Raw genomic sequence first — 27,642 nt, 5'->3', positions numbered from 1 at the left:
CTTCCCGTAGGGTAAGTTATTGTAATGGGCCGAAAATCGGAATTGAAAATTTTTACATTTCTCGACGTTTTGAAGGTTTCTGAACGTTTTGGCATACCTCAGAAAAAATGGATGTGTGTGTGTGTGTGTGTGTGTGTATGTATGTGTGGATACAAATTTCCAGTCACGTTTTAGGGCGCACGGATCAACCGATTTGAATGGTTCAAAAAACATTCGATTCCTATTGATAAGGAAAAGAGCTGATTAGTTTTTGGCAAAGGCAGGTCCAGCCGTTTCGGAGATACGGAGCAAAGAGTACAGAAAATAGAAATCGAATTTTTGAGAGAACGGAGTATCCGATTTGAATGATCTAAAAAACATTCAATTAGTAATGATTGGGAGAAGTGTTTATTAGTTCTTGGCAAAGGCAGGCCCAGCCATTTTGAAGATACGAAGCAAAATATGTAAAAAATGGCAGTTTTTGAGTGAACCAAGCGTCCGATTTTAATGATTCAAAGAACTTTCTGCTTGTCTTAACAAAATAATTTATTTTGGAAAAAAAATTTTGTTCCATTTTTTTTTTAGTTTTTTGTATATCGAAAATATTTCAGATTTTATTTTATTATTTTATATTAGACAATGATACAATATTTATAATAATCTATTTGAAAACATTTAGTATTCAACGGGAAGTTCCAGCAATTTGCCTTAAGGCACGATGCCATAATTGCCTCAAGACAGAATTCCACTTACAGCTAGTTTATTTTATTGTTACAAAATGTTATGACAGTGTAGTTTTTTCTTCTTTTTCAATACTTTATAATAAATTGATATTTGCCCTCAGAGTCCGTGTCTCTAATCCATCTCTTGCTTAGTTTGCAAGCCACCAGAGTTTATTTTTTTATATAAAAGCCTACTAGTTAAAATAGGACTTATTAACAAATTAGAAATAGGACTCTACTCACGAGCAAACTGGATGAGAAAAAAATAGGACTCTACTGATTCAAAATTAAAAATATACCTAGAAGATAACAATAAAATTTTAACAAAATAAAATACTGCTATTTTTTTCAAACATTTTATCACATTAGATATATCTTTTTAGGTGACTCTACTGACGAGCAAACTGGGCATAAGAAGAAAAATAGGACTCTACTGACGTGCAAATTAAAAATTAATCTAGTAGATAAGAAGAGAATTCTAACGAATTTTCTATAAAAATATAAATAGAATTCTACTGTTTTTTCTAATTTTTATCAGTTTACATATAACTTCCAAGAAGACTCTACTGATGAGCAAACTGGATCTCGGTATGAAAAAAAAATAGGACTCTACTGACGTGCAAATTAAAATTCATTCAAAAGATAAGAGAAGAATTCTATAGACGATAAGAAAATTTTAAAGAATCTATCGATGAGAATAAAAATAGGATACTACTGTTTTTTCTAACTTTCTATAAAATTACATGGATTTCTTAAAAAAAAAACTCTACTGACGAGCAAACTGGATCTCGGTACAAATAAAAAATAGGACTCTACTGACTTGCAAATTAATACTCAACCTAAATAATAAGAAGAGAATTCTGACGAATTTACTGATGAGAAGAAAAATAGGATAAGATAATACTGTTTTTTTCTAACTTTTTATCAGATTACATGTATCTTCCAAGAGGACTCTACTGACGAGCAAACTGTATCAAGGTATGAGAGAAAAAATAAGACTCTACTGACATGCAAATTGAAAATTAACCTAGAAAATAAGAAAAGAATTCAAGCAAGCGTACCAAAGAGAAGTTTTATAGGGTACTAGTGACTTAAAATATAAAAAGAGAACTCTACTGACTAGCAAACTGGATTTGGGTATGAGAAACTTTTACATAGACTTCCTTACTATCACTATGAACTAAGCCTATCCCCAAATGCAAATTTTTACTATTTTTAAGCATCTTTCAAAATTCTCCTCCTCAGTTTTTTCCATATGACACCCACGATTTCTCGACTTTTACTGCACCGATTTACTTAAAACTTTTAGAGAGTCTTTTTCACAGATTTCTCATCAGTATGAACTAAACATAACCGCAAATTCTAATTTTTACTCTTTTTGAGGATTTTCAGAAATTTTCATCCTTAGTTTCCTTCTATACGACACTCACGATTTCTCGACTTTTACTGCACCGATATACTTGAAACTTTTACAGAGTCTTCTTTAAAGACTTCTCATCAGTAGGAAATACTCTCATCCCCAAATTCAAATTTTTACTATTTTTAAGAATTTTCCAAAATTTTCCTTCGCTCCGAGAACAAAATAGGTCTCTACTGCAAATGAAAAATCAACCTAGAAAACAAGATAATAAGAAGAGAATTCAAGCAAATCTTTGAATGTTTTTCTAATATAGTATCAAATTAAAAGAAAAAGAAAGGACTCTACTGATGAGCAAACTGGATCTCATTATGAGAAAAAATAGGATTCTACTGACTTTCTAACTGTTATTCTCATGTCGAAATAGTAGTTGCTCGTCAGTAGAGTCGTATTTTATTTTTTTAAATTCCTGAATTTAATTTTTCACATTATTCCTGTCTCCTACCATCAATAACATCGTGCAAAACACATATCTTTAATTTTTGAAAAAAAAAATTGTTTTGCTAATTTTGTGTTTTCTTGATGTTCCAAGTCATTCTGAATCGTCTCTAAAATCACTAAAATTGGAAAAAGTACGTATATGTGTGCCAAAATTTAATTTAATTAAAAATACATACATATATTTTGAATACAATACATACATTGTATTCAAAAAGAAATTTAAAGATGGGACAAATGATGACTCGAAACGTACGACAAGCTTCTTCTTCATTAATTTTTTAGCATTATTGCAAATATATTATATATTTATTCGTATGTAATAATTTTTAAATCAAACAATTGTTTTTTATTTTTTTTTTCAATTTATTCAATATAATTATTGTCTTTAGTTAATAAAAAATGCACTTATACAATTTTCAATTTTTACAATTCGGCTTTACATAAAATATATATATTTATATATCTTCAACAGCATCTTCTCTCTAACTTTTTTTTCTTTACTAATTATATTTGGACGAAGGCGATCATTTCATAAAATATATACATACATGGAAATAGACATATGATAAAATATACATATATATATATATATATATATATATATATATATATTCATATATATTTAAATGCGTGTATATATTATATTTAGCCGCATTTACTATACATTGCTGAGCAAATATATAGCTTATTTATTTTATAATAATATTTAATATTATTCTTTTTTATATAATATCATACAAGTAATTTACAAAGCATTAACTTCTGCATTTTGAGCCATTCTGATTAGAATAATTTAATGAATTAAGAGTGACACGAAAAAACTACTTTTTTTAAATAAAAATAAATGGATTTTTGTATTTTTGAGTTCATAAATATAAAAAAAAATTAAATGTTTTAACCAGATTACTAACCAAATAATAACAAGTTTTTTGGAAATTTTAAAAGATTGCAACTGATATTCAAAATAAATAACTTTAAAAGAAAATTAAATGCATTATAATTCAGAATTACTAGTTTTTTATTACTAGTTTTTTTTTATTAATTTCGAATTTTTTTGAATGAGTTAAGGAATTAATAAAATTTTTATTAAATGAAATTCAACAAAATTTTACATTATTCTTTGTAGAATTGTTTCTTATTTTTTACTGTTTTTAATAAATATATCTAAAAAAAATGCTTGAAAAGTACCTATTTTGAAAATTAGCAAAAATAATAGTTTTAAAAAATTAATATCTTATAAAAACGTATTTAATTTAAAATTTAACGTTTTTACATCCATTAAATAAATCCAACATGAATGAACTAATAATTTAAAAAAATGAAATAATTTTTAAATTTTTGTATCAACACTCTTAATTTTTAATTCAAAGTTTTTAATAAATTAATAAAATTATTTATAAACTTCTATTTATGTTTCAGCTTTTGTTAAAGTCCAGAAATTTTTTTTCAAAATCAATATCAAAAAATCAATATTTTGCACATATAAGCAAAAATCTAATCGTGTCACTCTTTTTTTCATTTTAAACAAATAATGTGAATAAAAATTCAAATTGCACATCATCAGAAAAAATATAAATTATATATATATATATATATATATATATATATATAATATAAATTATATTTTTCTGATCCAAACAATTACATTTATGGCACCATTATATTTAATAATTCTTAACCAAAAAAAATATTTGGATTTTTATAAAATCCGAGTATAATTTCTTTGCAATTTAGAGTATTCGTTATTAATTTTATACATATAAATTAAGTAGTTTTAAACAAAACAAAAATTGCTAGAAATTAATTATTATTAATAATTAATGAACACAAGTTATTTTAATAAAATGAATGAAAAAACGGTCAGTATGCGGAAAATAAGGCAGTTTTGGCACTTTTTTATAATAACATCTAGTTTATAGCACGTATATATATATATATATATATATATATATAGGTGTATTTATTTATATATTAATATTTAGCGGTACATAGCATCTTCTCCAAATAGATTTCTCGTTGGTGTACTAGAATAAAAAAACACAATTATTTAATAATAAATATGAGAAGTATATTATTTATATTGCAAAAAGTACTTTAGCAAAAATACAACTAAAAAGTACTAAATATACAATATTTTACGATATTTTTCGTGGTTACGTAGCATCTACGTTACGTTTGTTTCGTATGTGTGTCTTCTAAGTTACAAAGATGTCACAAAAAAATTAAAATTAAAAAAAAAATTAGAAAGGATTGATATAAAATAAATTACAAAATTTAGTGGTATTCATTATTTAGATATTCATTTATTTTGTCACATGAAAAACTAAAAAATGTAGAAACAAAATAAGCTACAAACTTTGTTGTGATTTTTAATATTTTGATATTTATTTATTTTAGCTATGTAACATGTACGTCACGTACGTTTCTTTTGTGTGTCTTCCAAGTTACTTAGCTGTCACATGCAAAAAATAAAAAAAAATCGAAGCAAAATTAACTACAAAGTTTTGTAATATTTAATATTTCGACATTTTTTTGGTCACTTTGCATGTAGGTTACGTGTGTTTCACTTATGTGTCTTCCAAGTTACGTAGCAGCTACATGTAAAATATAGAAATAGATTGAACTAAAAGTTTTATTTTATATAATATTTTAATATTCATTTATTTTGGTTATGTGACATGTACATCACATGCAGAAAATTTAAAAAAAAATAGAAGCAAAATGAACTAAAAAGTTTTGTAATATTTATTATTTTGATATATTATTACTTTGTCCATGTAACATGTAAAATAATTCAAAAAACAAAACTAGATCAAAACAAATTAAACTACAAAGTTTTGTGATATTCAATATTTTAATATTACATTTTTTTGTGACTTCCAAGTAACATAGCAACCACATGCAAAAAATTGCAACAAAATAAATGATATTTGATATTGATTTGTTTTACGGTTATGAAGCATGTAGGTTACGTGTGTTTCATATATGTTACATAATAGCAACGTATAAAAATAGATCTAAACAGAATAAGTATAAAGTTTTGTGTCATTTGTGTCATGTACTTAGTGTGTAAGTTACGTGTGTTTCATTTGTGTGTCTTCCAAGTTACGTAGCACATACATGAAATTCATAGAAATATTTAAAAACAAACTAAATTAAAAAGTTGTGTAATATTTAATATTTTGACATTTTGTTTTAGTTCACGTGTTCTTCATTTATGTGTCGCCCAAGTTACGTAGCAGTTACATAACAAAAATTAAAAATAATTCAATAAAATAAATAAATCCCAATAATAAATCATTGAAGTGTTGCCATTTTGCTAAAGTACCATAAATGCAATACTATATGTATATGACTATATTATAAATATTTACCTTTACATAAATCCACCAAGCTTGCATTCCATGTTAATAAAAGCAAAAACAAAACTTCAAAAACCAAAATAATAAAAAAAATAATATTAATTGATGATGATGAATGAAAATTAGATGATGTTAAAAAATTATGAATACCCAGAATATTTTTCCATTCTGACCACTCGTTCCGATTATTATTAATAATATTATTTATATTATATACATATTTGTTTAAATATTTTTTCACTAATATATATATTTATAATTGTATATATTCGTATACATAATAATTTATATTTTTTATAATATTTATGACGATATATTTATATATGTATAAATAATTTGGTATTGCTATTTTATATTTCTTATAATATATTGATGATATACTCGTATGTATGTATATATATACATATAAAATGATATGAATACGATATATGGATTTGATCCTTTAATGATTTTTCTAACTATTTGCAGATCTATAATATATATAATATATATATATATATATATATATATATATAATGTTTATATTAAATTTATGTACGTATATAATTTTTCAGTCAATTCACTTAACTTAAATTTAATTTAAAATCTACAAAATTTTAACAATATATTTTAAAACCAATTTTTCTGTTTGTAAATTTTACTATTTTCAAACAAATATTTGGTTCTATGTTTTAACTCATTTTAAATACCAAAAATTATATTTTTAATATTTAAAACATTAATAATAGTGATAATAGTGCTCTAATGACTTAATCCACTTGAAATCGTAATAATATACCCAAAAAAATGTAACGGAATGTAAAAGTTACATAACAATAACGTAACTGAATAGTAACTCAAGTAACGTTATGATTACGTAATTATCTTTTGTAATTTATAAATATTTCATATGTGACAATTAAAATATTTCAATAAATCAAAATTTTGATAATATATTGCAAAAATATCATTGGAAGGGGAGTTCTGTGGCAATTTATTATGATGCATTTCATTTTAATGATGCATTTTATTTTAAATACCAAAAATTATATTTTTATTATTTATAAAACATAAACTTAAATAACGTTGTATTTACGTTATTAGTTACATTTTAATATACTCAACAAATGCTATAAAACGTGTAAGTTACGTAACAATAACGTAACTAAATATTAGCTTAAGTATCGTTGTAGTTACGTATTAGTCACATTTTAATATACTCAACAAATGCAATAAAAATTATAAGTTCCATAACAACAACGTAACTAAATAGTAACTTAAGTAACGTTGTAGTTACGTATTAGTTACGATTTAATATATAACGTCTAATTTATAAATATTTTGTGATAATTATAAAATCTTTCAATAAAACAAAATTTTGATAATTTATTGCACAAAAATGCACTGGAAGGGGGGTACTGTGGCGATGGTTTATTACAACGTATAAAAAAAAAACGAGTCACAATATTTGATACATTTTTAGCCAATGTTTTTGTGTTAAACATGAAAAAATTTAAATTGGATTAAGCCAGTACAGCACAGAAATTCTAGTATTTATTCTTAATACTGAAAATTTATTAAATTAATATTATTAAATCTATTACGTAACACAAGTCAAATAGGAGTTGTGTAAAAAAATCAAACTCGACGACACGAATAATAAAATATTAATTTTATCTTTCGTTTTATAAAATCTTTTCGCATTATTAAAACTCGGTCTCGGATATAAAATATGAACAGGAGGAGGTTGACCAAAGTCGTCGAATTCTTGGGAATCTAAAAACACTAAAGATGATGGAATCCATTTGGGTCTGATAACCGAAACGTTAGAAAAAAATAATACAAATAAATGATACAAATAAATGATACAAATAAATGATACAAGTAAATGATATAAATGAATCCCGGAGCAAGCATGAAATTTAAATAATTAGTTAGTTGTATGTATGGATGAAAGCATGCAGTTTTTGCAATATTGAACACATCTTACCTTGTGCATCTCTTAACGTTGACTCCTGACAAAGACTTTCGCCTAAGATCAATAGATCTTTCGTCTTGAATTTCTAAATCGTATATGCATCCTTTAAAACCTGTACTGTACCTGCCTCCTGTTAAACTGAAGATATCGGGTGCACCACCTGGAAAAAGGATATTGAATCAATATCTGGTATCTAGTACTCAATGTGTTAACATCTTACTCAACCCTAATGAAATAATATTATTATATTTTATTACCTTCATACAGGCATAGCAAATCATAAACCCTCATCCCTTATTATAAAATTTCAAAATATTAAATAATTCTTTCATTGTCATTGCATCAAAATATAATTTTAATTTAAAATAATATGCATCATTAAAATGAAATGCATCATAATAAAACATCTCCACAGTACTCCCCTTCCAGTGATATTTTTGAAATAAATTATCACAACTTCGATTTATTGAGATATTTAAAATGTCACAAATGAAATATTTTTAAACTAGACATGAAAGACTAAAACGTAACTAATACGTAACTACAACGTCACTTAAGTTATTAGGTTGTCAAATATCTCCCTTCCGCCTTTTTGTATTATAAACCAAGAGCAAAAAAGCGGAAGGGAGATATTTGACAACCTAATATTATGTAGTTACGTTGCTGTGATGTAACTTATACGTTATATCGCATTTTTTTGAGTATAATGAAATGTAACTAAAACGTAACTACAACGTTACTTAAGTTACTATTTAGTTACGATGTCAGTTTTTGAGTGAACTAAGCGTCCGATTTGAATGATCTAAATAAAAAACTTTCTGCTTGTATTGACAAAACAATTGCTCTTGAGGATAAAAATTTTTTACATCATTTTTTATTTTCCATAAAATATTTTTGTAATTTTGGATTAAAAATTCAAAAAATTGCCCAGGCTAAGCACAGTCTAAGCGCCACCCTGGTACAAATGTTTACCCAAGTGCGTTTAGACTGCTTATGTACTGGAGAACTTTTCCAATTTTGTGAAAACTATTGAAAAATGTGAAAATGCCGCCAAGCTAAGCACAGTATAAGTGAAAGTGTCGCACAGAATTATTTGCAAATGCGTTTAGACTGTGACTAGACGGGAGCACTTTTTCAATTTTGAGATAATAAATTGATTTATGATTTACATTTGATTTGCTCAGATATACAAAAGATAGCAAAAATAATGAAACAATTACAGTATTTGTAATAATATATTTGAAAACGTTTGAAATTTCTCGAATATTTCATTACGGTACGGGAAGTTACAGCAATTTGCCTTAAGGCACGATGCCATACACCACTAGTTTAGTATTAAATCAAATATCATCTAACAAACACAATTTTAATTCAAACTTCAACTAAGTAACATATCATCTATAAATCTCAATATCGTATTATTTCTGGTGGTCTGATATAGCAATTATCTAAATATATCTGGTCCTTCAAAAATATATATAAAATGCAAGTGTATTTAATAGTGTTCGGCAGCATCTCAATCTCTCAATCAATTAATATCAATTATCCTTGTCTACTTACCAACATAAAGATTTCCTGGACAGTCCATCTCTGTGTCAACACCTTCACTTTCTCCATATTCGGTAAAAAGACCATCAATTTCGACACTGGCTTCTTTACCAGTTCTCTTCAAAACCACATTGTGAACAGCACCATCATCAACCCTTAAGAAAACGTTTCTGACATGTGCTGGTCCACCACCCAAATCGTAAGAGAACTCCAGGAAGGAATCCACCACTAAAAAAAGAAATTAGAACAAATTTCGTAAGAGAACTCCAGTAAGGAATACACCACTAAAAAAAGAAATCAGAACAAATTTCGTAAGAGAACTCCAGGAAGGAATGCACCACTAAAAAAAGAAATGGTTGAGGCTAGGGTTTGTCGGTTTTCAAAAACCGGTTTCAAAAACCAGTTTTTTGGCGAAAATTATGGAGTTCGAAAACCGTTTTTTTAGTGAAAAAAGTCGGTTTTCACTGTATAAATAGAAAATAACAAATATAGCCAAATATAAAAGATAGATGAAAGCGTTTTGATTCTTGAAATCATATCGGTTCAATAGCATTTGATATCTTATCAGTCTGTAATGGTTCCCAGAAAGGTTTTGTATATAATAATTTAGATTTTTATACCAGTGTATATATTAAATTAAATCAGTGTGACTTCTTCTTGAAGAAGTAACTTCCTCTACTCAAACTTAAAAAAAAAAGAATTTTAAACTCTAGAAGCCACAAATTAAATAACAAAAAACTTAGAATTATTATATCAGCTTTAAAAACAATTAAGCATAATTTGGTCGCAAGTATAAGAATATTTTCTATTTCAGGAAATTTTGTGAGTAAACAAAAGACACGTCTAAGTAGCAATTCAATAAACGTTCTCAGTTTTTTTAAATCATATTTTATTAAACAAAAAAATAATTAGAATGTTTAAAATTAATTAATTAAAATTGTTTGGAACAGACAATACCCGAGTTCAACGCAATTGTTTTTAAAACTGAAATTGATATTAACAAGTATGTATCAACATTTATCTAATATTTTTTTATTTTTTTTTATATTTAATGCATTTTTGTTATTTAAAAATGTATTATTTTATTTATTCGAAAACTTTCCTTTCACTATCATAAAAATATTTTCATTCTCATACGTGAAAATGATGCATGAATACCGAATAATTATTTTCAAAGTTATTTAATCAAGATAAACTATTATTTTTTAGTTCTACTAATTAAAATTAAAATAATTTTGTTTACTATCTATAAAATTGAACAATAAATAAATTCAGTCAAATTCTGCTCTAAATTACACTAAATTTGCGGATAAATTACAGAATATTCGAGCAAAAATTTATTTTCTATATAAAATTCGAAAACCGGTTTTTTAGTAAAATTAAAATTCGAAAACCGGTTTTCTGAAATGTCGGTTTTTGTATAAACCCTTATATATTCCATAAATGTGTACTGTTAAAAGTCTGCCTTTTTTCATTTAAATCAAATAGTTTTATGAGTGCCATTTCCACTAAAATTAAAATTAATCGTATTTCATCTAGAATTAACTTGGTTTTGGAATAAAAATTGGAGCACAGTAAAAAGTTCACAAGAAACACCCTTTTTTCCTCTCCATTTACTGTATTAATTTCTTTGATCGTAGGTCGAATAGAGCACATGTGAACAGGATTTGACAAATTAATTCAATTAAAATATGAACTTAAGTAATAATGCATTATTAAGAAAAAAATAATATAAATATCATTGTTACTGAAAACAACTATAGTACGAGATTATAAAAATTAAAGGCAACATTATTGAAGCAATTATTTTGGGTAGAAAAATCCAAGGTGATATTGTACCTTTATCGCGGATACTATATATTAATTCTTTCTGAATTCGTTATATCTTTTAAAATATTGCAATTTCCGATACGTATATCTTATGCTTTAAATCACAAAGGCAGACGATGATTTTTTGTGTGATAAATTTAGAAAATCAATGTTTTACTAGTGAATAAACAAAAAAATCATTCATTTATACATCAACATCTACAGGTATGACTAAAAATATATATAATCCTTGGCATTAAATAAATTGAGCTAATGGAAATAAATTTGTGATATGAAAGTTAATTTATTACTGCTAACGAGATGTAATCTTTGTCTCCTCCATCGACACCAGCTTTTTGTCCATGCCAGAAAATAAGACCATTACTTGCATTCGTCGATAAACTCAAAGCAATAACCTCAGTAGCACTTTGGTCGTCAGTATGGGGTAACAAACCTCTGCTCAATTCAACATAACCATCACCAGCAAATGATACGGAACTATCAAACTCAGCAACTGCAAAAACCACAAAAATACACATCATCAATATTTTATGCACTATGTATCATTTACCATACCGTCTTCGCAATTGGTTCCCATGAAGCCCAATGGGCAGTAGCACTGGTAACTTCCACCTAAAGCATGGCATGATCCACCATTTTGACAAGGTCTTAAAGTTTCACAAGGATTCAAAGCTGCATCACAAGTCTTTCCGGTGAATCCTTCAGGACATTGGCACATGAAATCGTAAGAACCAGGTTCCAGACGACAAATACCTCCGTTGAAACATGGGTTTGTATCACAAGGCGATGGTGTATGGTGGATGGCATGATGACCTCCATGCTGACCAGAAGACACATGATCTCCTAGATAAAAGATAGGAAATTAGTAGATGCAAGTACTGAGTTTTATGGTTCAAAACACGTACCTCCATAAGATGTGTCATGGCCTCCGGCTACTAAGTTGTCTTCATCATTTTCCAAGTAACCTGCTGGTTGTTCTTCATGTCCATTGCTGGATGAATCGCATTGTCCTACATTTGCAGAATCGTCAATAGAACTGTAGTCAGCAGCCAGACCGGCAACATCAATCTAAACACAAACAATATGAAAATCACCATGTGCATTCCCTTCGACTATCTTTTTCCCAAACTTTTTTTCCCAAAATATTTTTTCAAAAATTTTTTCCCCAAAATATTTTTTTAAAAAATTGTTTCCGCAATTTTTTTTTTCCTGAAAACTGCAAAGACTATAGTCCTTGGTTTTTGCCCAAAAAATTTCTTTTCCCAAAATTATTTACCCCAAAATTGTTTTACCAAAATATTTTTTCCCCAAAATTGTTTTACCAAAATATTTTTTCTCAGTTTTTTTCTCAAATTTTTTTTCCAAGTTTTTCTTCTAAAAATTTTTTTCCTCAAAATATTTTTTTTCCAAAATTTTTTTCTGAAAAATTCAAAGACTATAGTAAAAGGTTTTTGCCCAAAACAATTTTTTCCCAAAATTTTTTACCCCAAAATTGTTTTACCAAAATATTTTTCCCTAAAATGTTTTTTTCCAAAATTTTTTTTCCCAGTTTTTTTTCCCAAAAAATCAAAGAATATAATCCATGGTTTTTCCCCAAAATTTTTTTCCTAAAAAATTCAAAGACTATAGTCCTTGGTTTTTGCCCAAAATTTTTTTTTCCCAAAATTTTTAACTTACCGTAAGGCAAGTTATAGTAATCGCAAAAAAATCGAAAATGAAAATTTTTGCATTTCTCGACGTTTTAATGGTTTCTGAATATTTTGGCATATCTTAGAAAAAATGGATGTATGTGTGTGTGTGTGTGTGTGGATACAAATTTTCGTCGACGATTTCGGGAACACGGATGAGGCGATTTGAATAATTAAAAAAACATTCGATTTGTATTGATAAGGAGACGTGCTGATTAGTTTTTGGCGAAGGCAGGTCTAGCCGTTCCGAAGATACGGCGCAAAAAGTGTCGAAAACGGTAACTCAGTTTTTAAGAGAACGGAGCGTCCGATTTGAATAATTCAAAAAACATTTTACTTGTATTAACAAGAGGAAGCATTGATAAAATTTTTATAAATATAATATAATAATATAATAATATAATATAATAAAATATGTCCACGTATAGCTAGTTTACCCCGAAATTGTACTACCAAAATATTTTTTTTCAGTTTTGTTCACAAATTTTTTTTCAAAGTTTTTTTCTAAAAATTTTTTTCCTGAAAAATTCAAAGAATATAGTCCTTGGTTTTGCCCAAAAATCTTTTTCTCCAAAATTTTTATCCCAAAAAATTTTCTAAAAAAAAATTCTCCCCAAAGTATTTTTACAAAAAAAATTTTGTCTCCAAAATCGTTTCTCCAAAATTTTTTTTCCAAAGAATTTTTTTGCCCAAAATTTTTTTCTAATTTTTCCCCCACTTACGTCATTTACACATCCAACAAATCCTTGATCGACGCCAACACCAGCGTTCAAAGTAGTTTTTTCACCATCAAAGCCACCTACATAGAGTTTGGTATGAAGTGCCAAAGGTTTGCGAGGTCCTTTCACCTTTTCTGATGCATCGGGTTGTCCAGAAACTGTCAATCTTGCTTCTCCAGCATGTCTTCCTGCACTGACCTTAACCCATTTTCCTTGAGACAAAGGTTGATGGGAACGAACTACTGTCGGGTTTGCTCCGGTATCAAACCTAAATAAAAATTGATAATTAAAAAATTAAAGAATTAAAAAATTAAGTAGATAAAAATTGATTATTACAAGTTGTACTCACTTGAATTCAAGATGTCCATCTTTCAAAGCCAAGCTGACAAAATCACCATGGCCCTTTTCGCTTTCAGCACAGTACAAAATCAAACCGTCCTTGGAGACATCGTCTGGTTTTACTTCCAAGTCGAATCTTGCACGCCTTTTTGGTGGTGGTAGTGTCAAATATCCGTCACCTTTAGGAAAAACATTAAATGTACACTATTCCGGGCTAGTACATTATTACGGTAGTTTTTCATTTGATCGCAAAATAAGAAAAACGGTCAATAAATAATAATTTTATTCAATAGCACATCAATTATAATTTGAATCCTAATAAAATAGTACGACTTTCGAATTTAAATATGTATTAGTTTTTAAAGCCGTAAAATGCTTTTGAAAGACCTCAGTCGTGACCCGATCGCCATCCAATATACCTAGAATATTGTAATAATGAGAGAATCATTTATTTATACCTTTTCATCTATGATCAATTATTTCTGTTATATAAATTGAATAAAAATACAGGTATACCCCGCGCACGGTATTCCTGTAAACACGATAGTTTTAATCCGATTAAGCTTTTGGAATATAACCATTATATAACCTGCACATTAAAAAAACAAACATACATCATAAGTTATTAAATTAATATGAATTGCAATTATTCGAAAATAAGTTGCCGAAGCTACTCTTGAATGCAGTAACTTTCTAATAGTCTAATACAGTTTATTAAATATTATTAAAATTATATTCAATATCAGTAAATTTATTTGGGTATGATTTTAAATCGGTCTTTCAGTTTTTCAAAAAACGATGGTTCCAATTAAATATTCACCCAAAACCCTGAAAAGGCTTTAAAAGAAATTTGCCATATTATATTAAATGTATTTTAAAGCTTCTAAAACATACAAAATTCCCAATCAAACCTAATTTAAGCTAGTAGTTATTGTTAACTTAAAAGTCTTTAAAGATTATTTTAAAGTCTTTAAAGATTTACGTTTGTTGGCAGAATTGTAACTTTCAAGTTTAATTTTTTTATTTTGAGTTAAATTTAATATTTATTTTAAATTTATTTTTGTTTAATTGCCGTTGAATATTATTCCTTTATTGTTTCATTTATTTGATTTACCGAAACAGTATTGATAATGATTATTATACTGCTATTACTTTAATAATACCAGCTTTTATTTTATTTTTATTTTAGAAGTTTTTCAACTTCTTATAATTTTATGACTTTTATAAAACTATATAAATGTTTAAAATCATATCAAAGTGTTATTTTATAATTAACCGTACTTTTTATAACCTATTCAACTATATTTATCAAGGCAATACGATCAAAAATGTATCCTTCGAGCGCTATCACGGAATAACGTACAACAACTCCCGGCATTATGTTCACGACCAGAATTTTATCACGGAATTAGGGACAAACGCGTGGTTCAGCAAAATGACGATTATTTCTATAAATGAGGTTCTACGACGAAAAATCTTGTTTTATAATAATCTTAAAGGTCTAATTAATAAAATATAACAGATTTAGTTTAAAGTCAAACGTTTCTTGAGATCCCGTAATATGATACGTTTACCTTAGTTTTTACCAAAATTATCAAACTAAAACTTGTGTTCATACTACCTTTGAATGAAGGTTCAGCAATTGCAACAGTCAATTCACATCTGCTTCCTGTTCTGCCAAATGGACAAGCACATACAAATCCACCTGAGGGTGCATCTGAACATCTACCAGCTCCACAAGCACCTATAATAATAGACATATAGAATACTCTACACTAATTTACACAAAATTTTCCTACCTGGGTAGCACACGTCGCCACTTCTCGAACAATCATTTCCAGAGAATCCTTCAGGACACAAACACCTCCATCCAGGAGCTTCTTTAGATTCTTGACATTTACCACCATTATGACAAGCATTTGCAGCACCTCCATAAGGCGAACAAGTTTCACAATCAGCTACACCATCCCCTTGAACCAAGGCATCACCCAAAAGTGAGGCATCACGTTTGTTTAGGGTCAAACCAGAAATACAACCTAGGAAAGAAAAATATATATTTTAAATATATATATTAGAGATGGGCTTATTATATCCGAAGCTGGATCGACTCGGATTTGACTCCGCTTCATAGTATAGCTAAACAACTCCACGACTCCGACAATTTTGAAACTGAAATACTCGACACAAATGTGTTCTATTGTGCGTTGTTTATGCATCTAAAGATTTGTTAAATCCCATTTAATTTTTTGAAATAAAAATTTATGAATAATTATCAATAAAATATTTTTTCTAAGAAATTCACAAATAAATGACGAGTTGTAAAACTTTTCGGTCGACCACATGATCGACTCAGTGACTTGTATTTTTAGCAGTGTTGACCAAAGTAAAAACGCAAAACTTGAGAATCAAATTCAATTTAGTTATTTTCCTTTGATGAGAAAATAATTGATTTTTTAGATTAATTTTATATAAAAATAATGTAGTAAACTTTGCAATAAAAGCAAAACATTTATCATGAAATATTTTCACCAAATAATAATACTTCTGCTTTCTAATTTTTTCTTCTGCTATTTCCATTCGGGAATTAATATTATATCGGGTAGTTCGATTAGCATATTATTATTTTTAGACAACGAGTATTGAATTTTTACATTTGATTTTTTTTATCGTAGTTCATTTTACAGACAATATTATCTAGTTTAACGAGATTTTTTTTTTAAATTTCATCCACGTAGAAGGCCGGAATCACTGCAGTAGTGAAAGGCCTTTTTTTTGTCGCGCCGTTGACGATAACTTAAAAAATATTTAATGTTTTTCTTCAAAATTTTTACTATGTATTCTTAAAACATGTATAAATATATTCCTAAAATTTTGAAATGATCGATAAAGTAGTTTTTTTAATATAAATCCCTAAAAATCACCTTTTTTTAGGCGGTTACACTAGTTGTGCCCCTTAAGCATAATTTGGTCGCAAGTATGAGAGTATTTTCTATTTCAGGAAATTTTGTGAGTAAACAGAGGACACATCTGAGTAGAAATTCGATAGACGTTCTCAATTTTCCGCAATCATATTTTATTAAACAAAAAAAAAAAACAATTAGAATGTTTTAAATTAATTAATTAAAATTGCTCGGAACAGAAATAAAAGTTTTCCATTCGAGAATTAATATTATATCGGGTAGCTTAATTGTTTATGAAACTAAATTGATATAAACAAGTATGTATTAACATGTATATAATAATTTTTCAATTTTTTTTATTTAATAATGAATTTTTTTTATTTGAAAATGTAATATTTTATTTATTCGAGATCTTTCCTTTCACTATCATAAAATATTTTTCATTCTTATATGTGAAAATGATGCCTGAATAACAAATAATTATTTTCAAAGTTATTAGTGAAGATAAACAATTATTTTTAGTTCTACTAATCAAAATAAAATAATTTCGTTACTATCTATAAATAGAACAATAAATAAATTCAGTCAAATACTGCTCTAAATCACACTAAATTTGCGGGTAAATTACAGAATATTTGAGCAAAAGTTTATTTTCTATATAAAATTCGAAAACCGGTTAGAAACCGGTTTTTTAGTGAAATGTAAATTCGAAAACCGGTTTTCTGAAATGTCGGTTTTTGTATAAACCCTAGAATATACCTTACTTAGCAAAACAACGTTCGCCGGGTTTGCTAGTTTTCATATAAAAATGAACATATTCAAAGAATTCTATATTTTCTCTTCAAAAATAATTACAAAATTGATTTTGATTCCCAAGCTTTTTGTCAATTTAAGATTTGTATGCATATTGAAATGAATAAAATAGTAATTATTATAATTAAATGAATAAAAATGTTTGAACTTTAGATATGTTAAAAACACACTAGAAAACACATTTGTGTCAAGTATTAGATTGTCAAATATCTCCCTTCCGCTTTTTTGCTCTTGGTTTATAATACAAAAAGGCGGAAGGGAGATATTTGACAACCTTATATTATGTTTGAAAGTTGTCGGAGTTGTGGAGTTGTTAAGTGAATATAACTCCTCATTAGGCGGAGTCGAATACTAACGATACGGCTTCGGATATGATAAATCTATCTCTACAGATTTAAGTCTTTAGTCTTACCTACAAATCCTTCTTTATCAACACCTTCAGGCAAAGATTCAGAATCAGGAACACCTCCAACATACATGGGTTGTTTTAGGTCTAATCCAATATGTTTACCCCGAGCTACAACTTTGAATGGCCCTTGTCCATCGACGTACATCATGGCTTCTTTGCGACTTCTGCTCACAGAAATATGGTGCCATTCTCCTGGTGCCAACACTAAATCTTCGGGTGCCTTTAAAGTTGTCACACCAGCTCCTAAATTGTATTTGAATTCAGGAACTCCATTTACCAAAGCCAGGGACACAAAGTCGCCGTTGGATGGTGGTGAGAATTGACCATTGAAAAGTAGAAGGCCTAAAAACCAAAATTGTTAGACAATTGCCTGGTTGTTGGTGGAATTATTTATTTGGCAGTATGTTTTTAATAGCTGTTTTCATACTCAAATAAGTTAATTGAAACAAATATATATTGTTGCAAAAAATGCGGGCGCAAGCCTTAGGGGGCGCCAGAACGAGTTTCGGAAATTAAATTTATAATATAATATTTATATTTTTTATATAAAATGTAGAATTATTTATTTAAAATCTAGAATACTTAATAAATTATAATAACTTATTTAACTTAACTAGAGATACAAAGACACAAGAAACATATTTATTTTGCTATGTGATATCAGTAGAAACAATTAAACGATTAATAATTTTGAAAATTAGTAAATAACAGCTCTGTTTATTACTTAATCTACTTATTCAATTTTTCCGAAAGAAATTATCTAGTGTTCAATCCCATAAGCGCAAACCTGCGAAAGATTAAATTAATTGTTGGGCATTTTTGACGAAAATATGAAAAATGGAAGCAAAATTTACTTTGGAACGAAAATCTTAAGGCTTGTTTTATACCTAGTGGTGTCCATACTCTAAATTTAATAATTATTAATTATACAGAAATAATACATATCAAGTATAATAAGTTTCCTTTTTCAATATTGTTCAAGAAATGTGTAATTTCTTTGCATTTTTTACTGATTTTTGAACAATACTTCTAAAATACGTTAAAAATTAAACTTTAAAACAACAAGCTGATACTCTGAATATGACGGCTCTTACGATATCAATAAGGAGAAGTTTACGACGCAATTTTGGATATTGTAAATGATGAAAAATTAAATTAAATTGAAATTTAAAAAATCCAACATGAAATACGAGTTTTATGTTTGGAAATTAAATGCTAGTTTTTTTAAATATTAATATTGCACATACGTTAAAAATAATTGAAAATTTCAAAATACTTGATTATAATCAACCCCCGAATCGCCTCGATTTTCTAAATAAATTTAAAATCAATATATTTTATACGCTTTTAGATAATATCTAATTTTTGTGCACTAAATCCATACTAATTAGAAATTTATTTATTTATTTCACTTAACATTTGTGTTAAATTAAAGTTATAAAATTTAAGAAATGCATTTCAGGAATAGTATTTATTATTTTGATATCAAGATCTTTATATCAAAATAATAAATACTATTTCTGAAATGCATTTCTTAAATTCTATAACTTTAATCTAACAAAAATATTAATTCTTTTGCTATGGTAGTTGAACTTACATCCTTAACTAATTTACTACATATTGAATATTACTAAAATGTGAAATTATGACAGGGATTGTTTTATTTATTGATATCGTTAATAATAAATAAATTTAAAATCAATATATTTTATACCCTTCTAGATTATACATAATTTTGTGTGTACTAAATCCAGAATAATTAAAAATTAATTTTTAAAAAATATGTAAATATTTATATCATTTCAATGATAAACTGTTAAAACGGTGAAAATTAATAGGGGAGGGGGTGCTAGATAAAAAGTTGCATGCGGGCGCTGAGAACCCCAGAACCGGCCCTGTCATAAGTAAATTCATTTGAACGATGTATAATCCCAAGTAACGGTAAATGTTGCGAATATTTTGTACATCTGCAAGACAACCCTTAATAAAAGTTTATGATAGCTCATGTACCCTCGGGCGAGCTATCATAAAACTAGAAATATTGGAAATATTTTAAAAATGTAAAAAAGGTTATCTAGTCCTGAACTGTTGAAGAAGTAACAACTAAAATATTATAATAAAGCGCTAAATTCACCGAATAGGTGTATACAATTTGTATCTTTATGTAAAAATCAATGTATGTATTTAAGTCAAATAAACCAAATTTTCAAATTAATTAAAATTTTATTTATTACCATTTTGTTCTTCTGGCTTGAACGTCAGAGCAAAGTCGAATTTGGTGTAGGCATCTTGCAAAGTTGGATATTCTAGATAGCTGTCCGTGGATCTTGTAAATCTGTAAAACAATTGGTACATCAATAAATAGTCCAAGGTAAAAGTTGATCCAATTATGATTCCATTTCTAGTTACCTGGGTATGGTTCCTGTGACCAAGAGCATACTTGGAATTTCAAACGTATCAGTTCCATTCTTCACAGTACAAACATATAAACCAGCATCACTTTCCTTGACATTGGTCAATTGCAAGAACTCCTGCAAAAATTACCACTCTGTCAAAAAACAAATCTAACTAGTGTTGTATGGCATCGTGCCTTAAGGCAAATTGCTCGAACGTCCCGTACCGTAATGATATATTCGAGAAATTTGAAACGTTTTCAAATATACCATAACTAGTGGGGTGGGTGGCATCGTGCCTTAAAGCAAATTGCTGGAACTTCCCGTACCGTAACGAAATGTTCGAGGAATGCTGAATGTTTTCAAATAGATTATTATTAATATTGTAACATTGTCTAATATTGAAAGTTGAAATTATTTGTTTAAAGTATATTAGAACTATAGTCAAAATTAAAAATAAAATCGAATTATTTTCGATTTTCAAAAAATTAAAAAAAAACTAGCTGTAAGTGGAATTCTGTTTTGAGGCAATTATGGCATCGTGCCTTAAGACAAATTGCTGGAACTTCCCGTACCGTAACGAAATGTTCGAGGAATACTGAATGTTTTCAAATAGATTATTATAATATTGTAACATTGTCTAATATTTATGAGAATTATATAAACTGAATTGCAAAGTTGAAATTATTTGTAAAGTATATTAGAACTATAGTCAGAATTAAAAATAAAATCTGAAATATTTTCGATATACAAAAAACTTAAAAAAAAAAAAAAAAAAAATCCAAGATCAATTATTTTGTTAAGACAAGCAGAAAGTTCTTTGAATCATTCAAATCGGACGCTTAGTTCTCTCAAAAACTGCCATTTTTTACATATTTAGCTCCGTATCTTCGAAATGGCTGGGCCTGCCTTTGCCAAAAACTAATAAAAATTTCTCCCAATCATTACTAATTGAATGTTTTTTAGATCATTCAAATCGGATACTCCGTTCTCTCAAAAATCGATTTCTATTTTCTGCACTCTTTGCTCCGTATCCTCGAAACGGCTGGACCTGCCTTTGCCAAAACTAATCAGCTCTTTTCCCTATCGATAGAAATCGAATGCTTTTTAAACCATTCAAATCGGTTGATCCGTTCGCCCGGAAACGTGACTGGCAATTTGTATCCATACATACATACACACACACACACACATCCACTTTTCCTGAGGGTGCCAAAATGTTCAGAAACCTTCAAAACGTCGAGAAATGTAAAAATTTTCAATTCCGATTTTCGGCCCATTACAATAACTCACCCAATGGTGTTGTCGAGCCGGAACGCGCCGGAACGTCGTTCCGGCAAATCATTTTTGGGGCGGAACGCGTTCCGGCAAGAAAAAATATAAAAAAATCGCTACATACAGAAAATGATTTAATAAGTAAATTTTATAAGTTATTATTTAACTAATTTTTATTAAATGTTATTATTGTAATAAACATACATACATGTGCGCAAAATGGGTTTTGTAATAATTTTTGTTTCTTTCCTTTTCGAACGGAACCGGAAAAAACATGAAAACTGGTTTTAGAACCGGTTTTTAAATTTTAGCGTTCCGACAAAAAATATTAGCACAACACCACTGGTTTTATCAAAGTCGTTTTTAATTTAGTAACAAATTGAGGTGTATGAACTGAAATATCAATTACAATACAGTAGTGTATTTCAAATTTCACATATGTTACTTTAAGACCGAAAAGTGTCTGATGCTCTAATATTTCGGATATAAGTTGGACTTGTTTCGGGCATAGCGGGCGTTTGTCGAATAAAATAAAAAATTTAAGGCATTCATATAATGGAAATTGATTGTAGCGAAAAAGCAATTCTATAAATACATAAGCATAAGAACTCTTTTGCTTTTAATTAAATTAAAAAAAAAATAATATTTTAATAATTCGATGAATTTTTTGCCATCTAGGCAAAAATATAAGCCGTTCGATCGCTTGTAAATTTTTACAATCCAAGATCTATTGGTAATTTTTTTAATCATTGTTTTATTGACATTTATTTAGTGGTAAATTAGTTGACAATTTATAGCAAAGAGTTACCCTGATAGACTTATGGTCTCAATTCATAGAAACTTTGATCTTTTGAAAATCTGATGAAGGTTCTGTGGAATTGATGATCACTCGATTATTTTAACCTGGTAGTAGATTAAAAAATTGTACTCCTAGACTAGTAATTCCCAACGTGGGGCGCTCGCTCTACAGAAAAATCCATTTTTAAATTCAGAGGGGGGAGGCAAATTAAAAAATTACACGACTTCAACCCACTTGCTTTGGGTGATTTGAATATAATTTGTAAATACTGTTAAAAAATTGTTAAACATATTATGATCATTGTTTAGTCTAAGTAAGCACAGGATGCATGTGCAAATCATATAATTTTTCCATATATATTTCCATAGCTTAGGTAAATACGGATCCCTTTTTAGGTCTAATGCAAACTTTCTCAATATTACGGATTATAGAAAAATTCCAAATTCTGTATATATTAGTCTGTATATTTATAAATTTGCCATACCTCCCAAACAGCGGTATAATAATTTTTATATTATATTTTTAAATTTAGAATTTTTAGAATTCAGTAAGTTGCGAGACTAAGAACACCTTAAGGGGGTATTCTACTGTAGAAGCATGAATTTTGGCCGGTTTTTGAAGCGCTGTATAAAGGAAACAAATTATATTTTTACTATCGATTTTTTATGATTTGTTTATTGATATTTTATTATTACATAAAAAAATAATTAAAAAAAATTAGAATTCACAAAGTTATGAGCAGTCAAAGTGGGGGCTCAAAAAAAAGAGGGCGTCCTGGGGTGCATGGTTCCAACCCTCCTGGTGATCCGAAACATAAAAAATAAATGGATTCTTAATTATTATAGATGCCGCTATCGTATGAACCTTGGATAAGTTAAAAAAAATTTTTTTGTTTGAATGGCGACAGTTTGAAAAAAAAATTTTTTTTCATGTTTTTTTTAACAATTTCGAATTTTTTAAAAATACTAAATGAAAAGTTATAGTTTTGGGAAAGGTCCATGCGATAAAGCGATGTATGGAGAAGATCCTCTCCAAATTTGAAGTAAATCGGTTCATTAGAACTCGAGATATCCTTACCGCCAGCTCGAAAAAAGTAGTTCCGAGAAAAACGCGTTCAAAGTTTTGAGACTCGGTCGGACCCAAACCGAGGCCACGTCACTTAAACGGACATAACTCAGGAAATAATAGTGATTTTGAAAAATCCTTTTAATGACATATTTCTGAATAACTAAACTTTGAAAATATGAAAAAAAAATTTTTTTCGATTTTTTCAAAATTCTACAGTAGAATACCCCCTTAAGAAATTCAGCTCGCAAAAGTTACTCAAACATTTAATAAAATTTATAGTTCTATGTCTATTGTCGCATAGTGCACACATTCGTTTAAAAGTGCAGTAATTAATTTTTTATGAAGTGATAACGGCAAAGGCAGCAGTAAGGTGTAATCGACGCCTTAACGGATATTTTAGATATTTAATACCGAGATAAAATTTCTTATAGAAAAATAATATTTATAAATTAAATCTTATATCTTATCTTTAATTCTTATCTCAATATCTATTCTTATATAAATTCGCATTTCTTATACGCTAACACCTACATCATAGGTTCCTATTCGTGTATTTCTATAGCCTTACGTATGCCTATACGTTGCATTCTATACTACATGCCTTACATCTATACCATGCGCTATATTTCATCACATACTCTCAAATCCCTACATCGTATACCGAATACACCTAACCTATATCTACTATATATCCTATTTCCTATATTTTTTTTACACGCTACATTAACCCTACCGAGAATCGAACCCGGGTCCGCCGCGTGGCACGCGACAACCTTAGCCACTACACCACCGTAACGCTACAATCAACCGTCTTTTTTCGCGTGTCGTCGCGCCACCTCAGTATTAATTATCTAATTAATTAGAAAATGACCCGCGGAAACAACAGTGCGTCCCATATTATATTATTGGTGGGGGTATCCGGTAGGGTAGTGGTTAAGGTGCGCGACTTCCACGCGGAGGTCCCGGGTTCAATTCCCGGTATAGACAATAGATAATATATATAATAGGTAGAGATAATACATAGCGCGTAAGGTAAACCTATATAATATAGGTGAATATATAAATTAGACAGTAGTATTTATAAGAAGTAAAAGGTCTGTAGGTATATAATAAGTTAATGACAGTATAGGTATCTCACGGTATGATAGATAATAGATATCTATGATATACAATAATATAATATAGTATGATAGGTAATAGGTTATCATATTATTAGGTTAAGTCTTATAAAGTATTGTAATAAATCTTGAGTACGTTTATATCATAATAAATACATGTAGGTATTAATGAATACAAATAATACCAGAATAAATATAATTAATGTCATTGAAGAATATAAATTATGTACTCAATGATTCCCTCATACTTGTACAATTTAATGTATAGACTATCTGTATATAATAGAGTTAATTATATAAGAAGTCAATATATAACATTTGTGAGGTCTTATCGAAATATATCAAATTTTTTGAACCGGATTTTAAATTTTAGCGTTCCGGCAAAAAAAATATTAGCACAACACCACTGAACTTACCCTACGGGAAGTTAACAAATAGTGTAACTTTCATTATTTTTTGCTATCTTGTTATATCTGAGCAAATCAAATGTAAATCATAAATCAATCAATTTATCTCCAGAACATTAACAATCGTCATTTTATTTCGAATTCAATTTAAAAAAAAATAGTTGCTTAATTTACACAAAATTGAAAAAGTGTTCCCGAATAGTCACATTCTAAACGCATTAATACAAGCATGAAGTTTTTTAGATCATTCGAACCAGACGCTTAGTTCACTCAAAAACTGCCAATTTTTGCACATTTAGCTCTGTATCTTTGAAATGGCGGGACCTGTCTTTGCCAAAAACTAATAAGTTGAAAAAATGTGAAGTATTATCTTACCTCATCAGTTTGGACATCACTTGGCAAAGCAAATCCTTTCTTGCTCCAAGCATACTGCAGCCTGTTACCTTCCATATCGGTGTCACAAGACATCTTTATGCCTTCACCAATTTTGGCAGATGACACATGTACTGGTCTCTTGTGTTGGTGATGACTAGGTCTTTTGTGATGGTGTTCCTCTTCGTGATGAGTTGGTGGTTGATAGTCTTCTTCGGGATGGTAGGGATCGTGGTGGTCTGGTTGGTAGTGTCCTTGGTCAGGTTGATAATGTCCAGCATCATGTGAGATGAAGTTGGTCTTCCATGAAGATCAGAAGGTGCTCCAGAGTGATCTTCAGAAGATCTACCTTGTGAATCACCAAATCCGCCACGTGATGTGACATGATCGTGTTCTCTAGAATCGTATGGCTGGTGTCTTTCGTGTTGTTCTTGGGAACCACCATGTGGTCTTGATGCATCTGGATATCTGCTGTCGTATTCTGAGGGAAAAATATAAATATTACATAACAGTTGTGATCATTTTGGTAGAACAGTTTTGGTTTGTTACCTTCTACGTGTAGGTCGTATTGCTGGCTATAAGGCACTCCATAAGCAGTTGTGGAAGAACACAAATAGCTTCCAGCATCTTCAGGTTGGACATTCATGAACCTTAAGGTATTACCATGAACCTGAAAGAAGATTCAAAAATATATTAAGGATGCAATTTGCCCTGAGCAGCTCCTTGAAATTTCAATTTCCTATTCATAACATTGTTTTGTCCTGTTCAGAGTTGTCTAAATTTCTTAAAATTTTGTGAGGAAAGTTTGTAATTTTAGTATTTGACATCATAGTGCATAGGTCAGTGTATAACATACTCAATTTGTACACGTTTTGTGCAAACTGTTGGTCCTGAGGAGCTCCTTGAAATTCAAATTTCCTTTTATAACATTGTTTTGTCCTGTTCAGAGTTGTCTAAATATCTTAAAATTTTGTGAGAAATGTTTGTAATTTTAGTATTTGGCATCATTGTGAGGATATCAGTGTATAACAGACTCAATTTGTACACGTTTTGTGCAAACTGTTAGTCCTGAAGAGCTCCTTGAAGTTTTAATTTCCCATTTATAACATAGTTTCATACTGGTACTTTGTTCTAAGTTTGTCTAAATATCTTAAAATTTTGTGGGAAAAGTTTGTAATTTTAGTATTTGACATCATAGTACGAGTGGCAGTGTATGACATACTCAAATTGTACACGTTTTGTGCAAACTGTTTGCCCTGAAGAGCTCCTTGAAATTTTAATTTCCTATTTATAACACTGGTTCATCCCGGTACTTTGTTCAAAGATCGTCTAAATATCTTAAAATTTTGTGAGAAAAGTTTGTAATTTTAGTACTTGTTATCATAGTAAGGGTGTCAGTGTATAACATACTCAATTTGTACATGTTTTGTGCAAACTGTTTTTCCCTGAAGAGCTCCTTAAAATTGTAATTTCCTATTTATAACATTGTCTCATCCTGGTACTTTGTTCAAAGATTGTCTAAATATCTTAAAATATTGTGAGAAAAGTTCGTAATTTTAGTATTTGACATCATAGTGCACATGTCAGTGTAGAACATACTCAATTTATACACGTTTTGTGCGAACTGTTTGCCCTGAAGAGCTCCTTGAAATTTCAATTTCCTACTAATAACATTGTCTCAGCCTGGTACTTCGTTCAAAGATTGTCTGAATATGTTAAAATTTTGTGAGAAAAATTTGTAATTTTAGTATTTGTTATCATAGTACGTGCTTCGGTGTATAACATACTTAAATTGAACACGTTTTGTACAAACTGTTTGTCCTGAGGAGCTTCTTGAAATTTTAATTTCCTACTTATAACATTGTTTTAAACTGGTACTTTGTTCAAAGATTGTCCAAATATTTTAAAATTTTGTGAGAAAAGTTTGTAATTTTAGTATTTGTCATCATAATGAGAGTGTCAGTGTATAACATACTCAATTTGTACACGCTTTGTGCAAATTGTTAGGCCTGAGGAGCTCCTTGAAATTTGAATTTCCTATTTATAACATTGCTTTATCTTGGTACTTTGTTTAGAGGTTATCTAA

General features: G+C 28.7%; 2 protein-coding genes across 2 annotated transcripts in view; both read right to left on the bottom strand.

The window, feature by feature from the left end:
• Positions 1-27,642, bottom strand: part of LOC113367845 (basement membrane-specific heparan sulfate proteoglycan core protein-like) — a 144,517-nt gene that overhangs the window by 23,697 nt on the left and 93,178 nt on the right. The window contains exons 26-31 of the mRNA XM_026609422.1: positions 18,128-18,466; positions 15,802-16,038; positions 15,624-15,746; positions 14,013-14,181; positions 13,667-13,931; positions 12,162-12,324 (exon numbers count right to left, since the gene is read on the bottom strand). Coding sequence (XP_026465207.1) covers positions 12,162-12,324; positions 13,667-13,931; positions 14,013-14,181; positions 15,624-15,746; positions 15,802-16,038; positions 18,128-18,466 — 1,296 coding nt within the window. The remainder of the gene's footprint in view (positions 1-12,161; positions 12,325-13,666; positions 13,932-14,012; positions 14,182-15,623; positions 15,747-15,801; positions 16,039-18,127; positions 18,467-27,642) is intronic.
• On the bottom strand, positions 20,568-26,221 carry LOC113366677. Its single transcript, XM_026608327.1, has 3 exons — positions 26,106-26,221; positions 25,560-26,037; positions 20,568-20,655 (listed from the first exon to the last, which is right to left on the bottom strand). The coding sequence occupies exons 1-2, from the start codon at positions 26,200-26,202 to the stop codon at positions 25,655-25,657; spliced, it is 480 nt and encodes a 159-aa protein (XP_026464112.1). The 5' UTR covers positions 26,203-26,221; the 3' UTR covers positions 20,568-20,655; positions 25,560-25,654.

The sequence above is a fragment of the Ctenocephalides felis genome, unplaced genomic scaffold (assembly GCF_003426905.1).
Source record: "Ctenocephalides felis isolate EL2017-DRISC unplaced genomic scaffold, ASM342690v1 CF-g0.4_SCAFFOLD_01170, whole genome shotgun sequence".
Lineage (NCBI taxonomy): Eukaryota > Metazoa > Arthropoda > Insecta > Siphonaptera > Pulicidae > Ctenocephalides > Ctenocephalides felis.
The sequence above is the reverse complement of the archived record's forward strand: the minus strand, read 5'-3'. Positions and strand labels throughout refer to the sequence as shown.

Excerpts from the sequence above, each read along its gene's own strand:
- LOC113366677 (XM_026608327.1), bottom strand. The coding sequence starts at position 26,202 with ATGAATGTCCAACCTGAAGATGCTGGAAGCTATTTGTGTTCTTCCACA. Across the intron at positions 26,038-26,105 it reads ATACGACCTACACGTAGAAG|AATACGACAGCAGATATCCA; the intron begins GTAACAAACCAA and ends TTTTTCCCTCAG.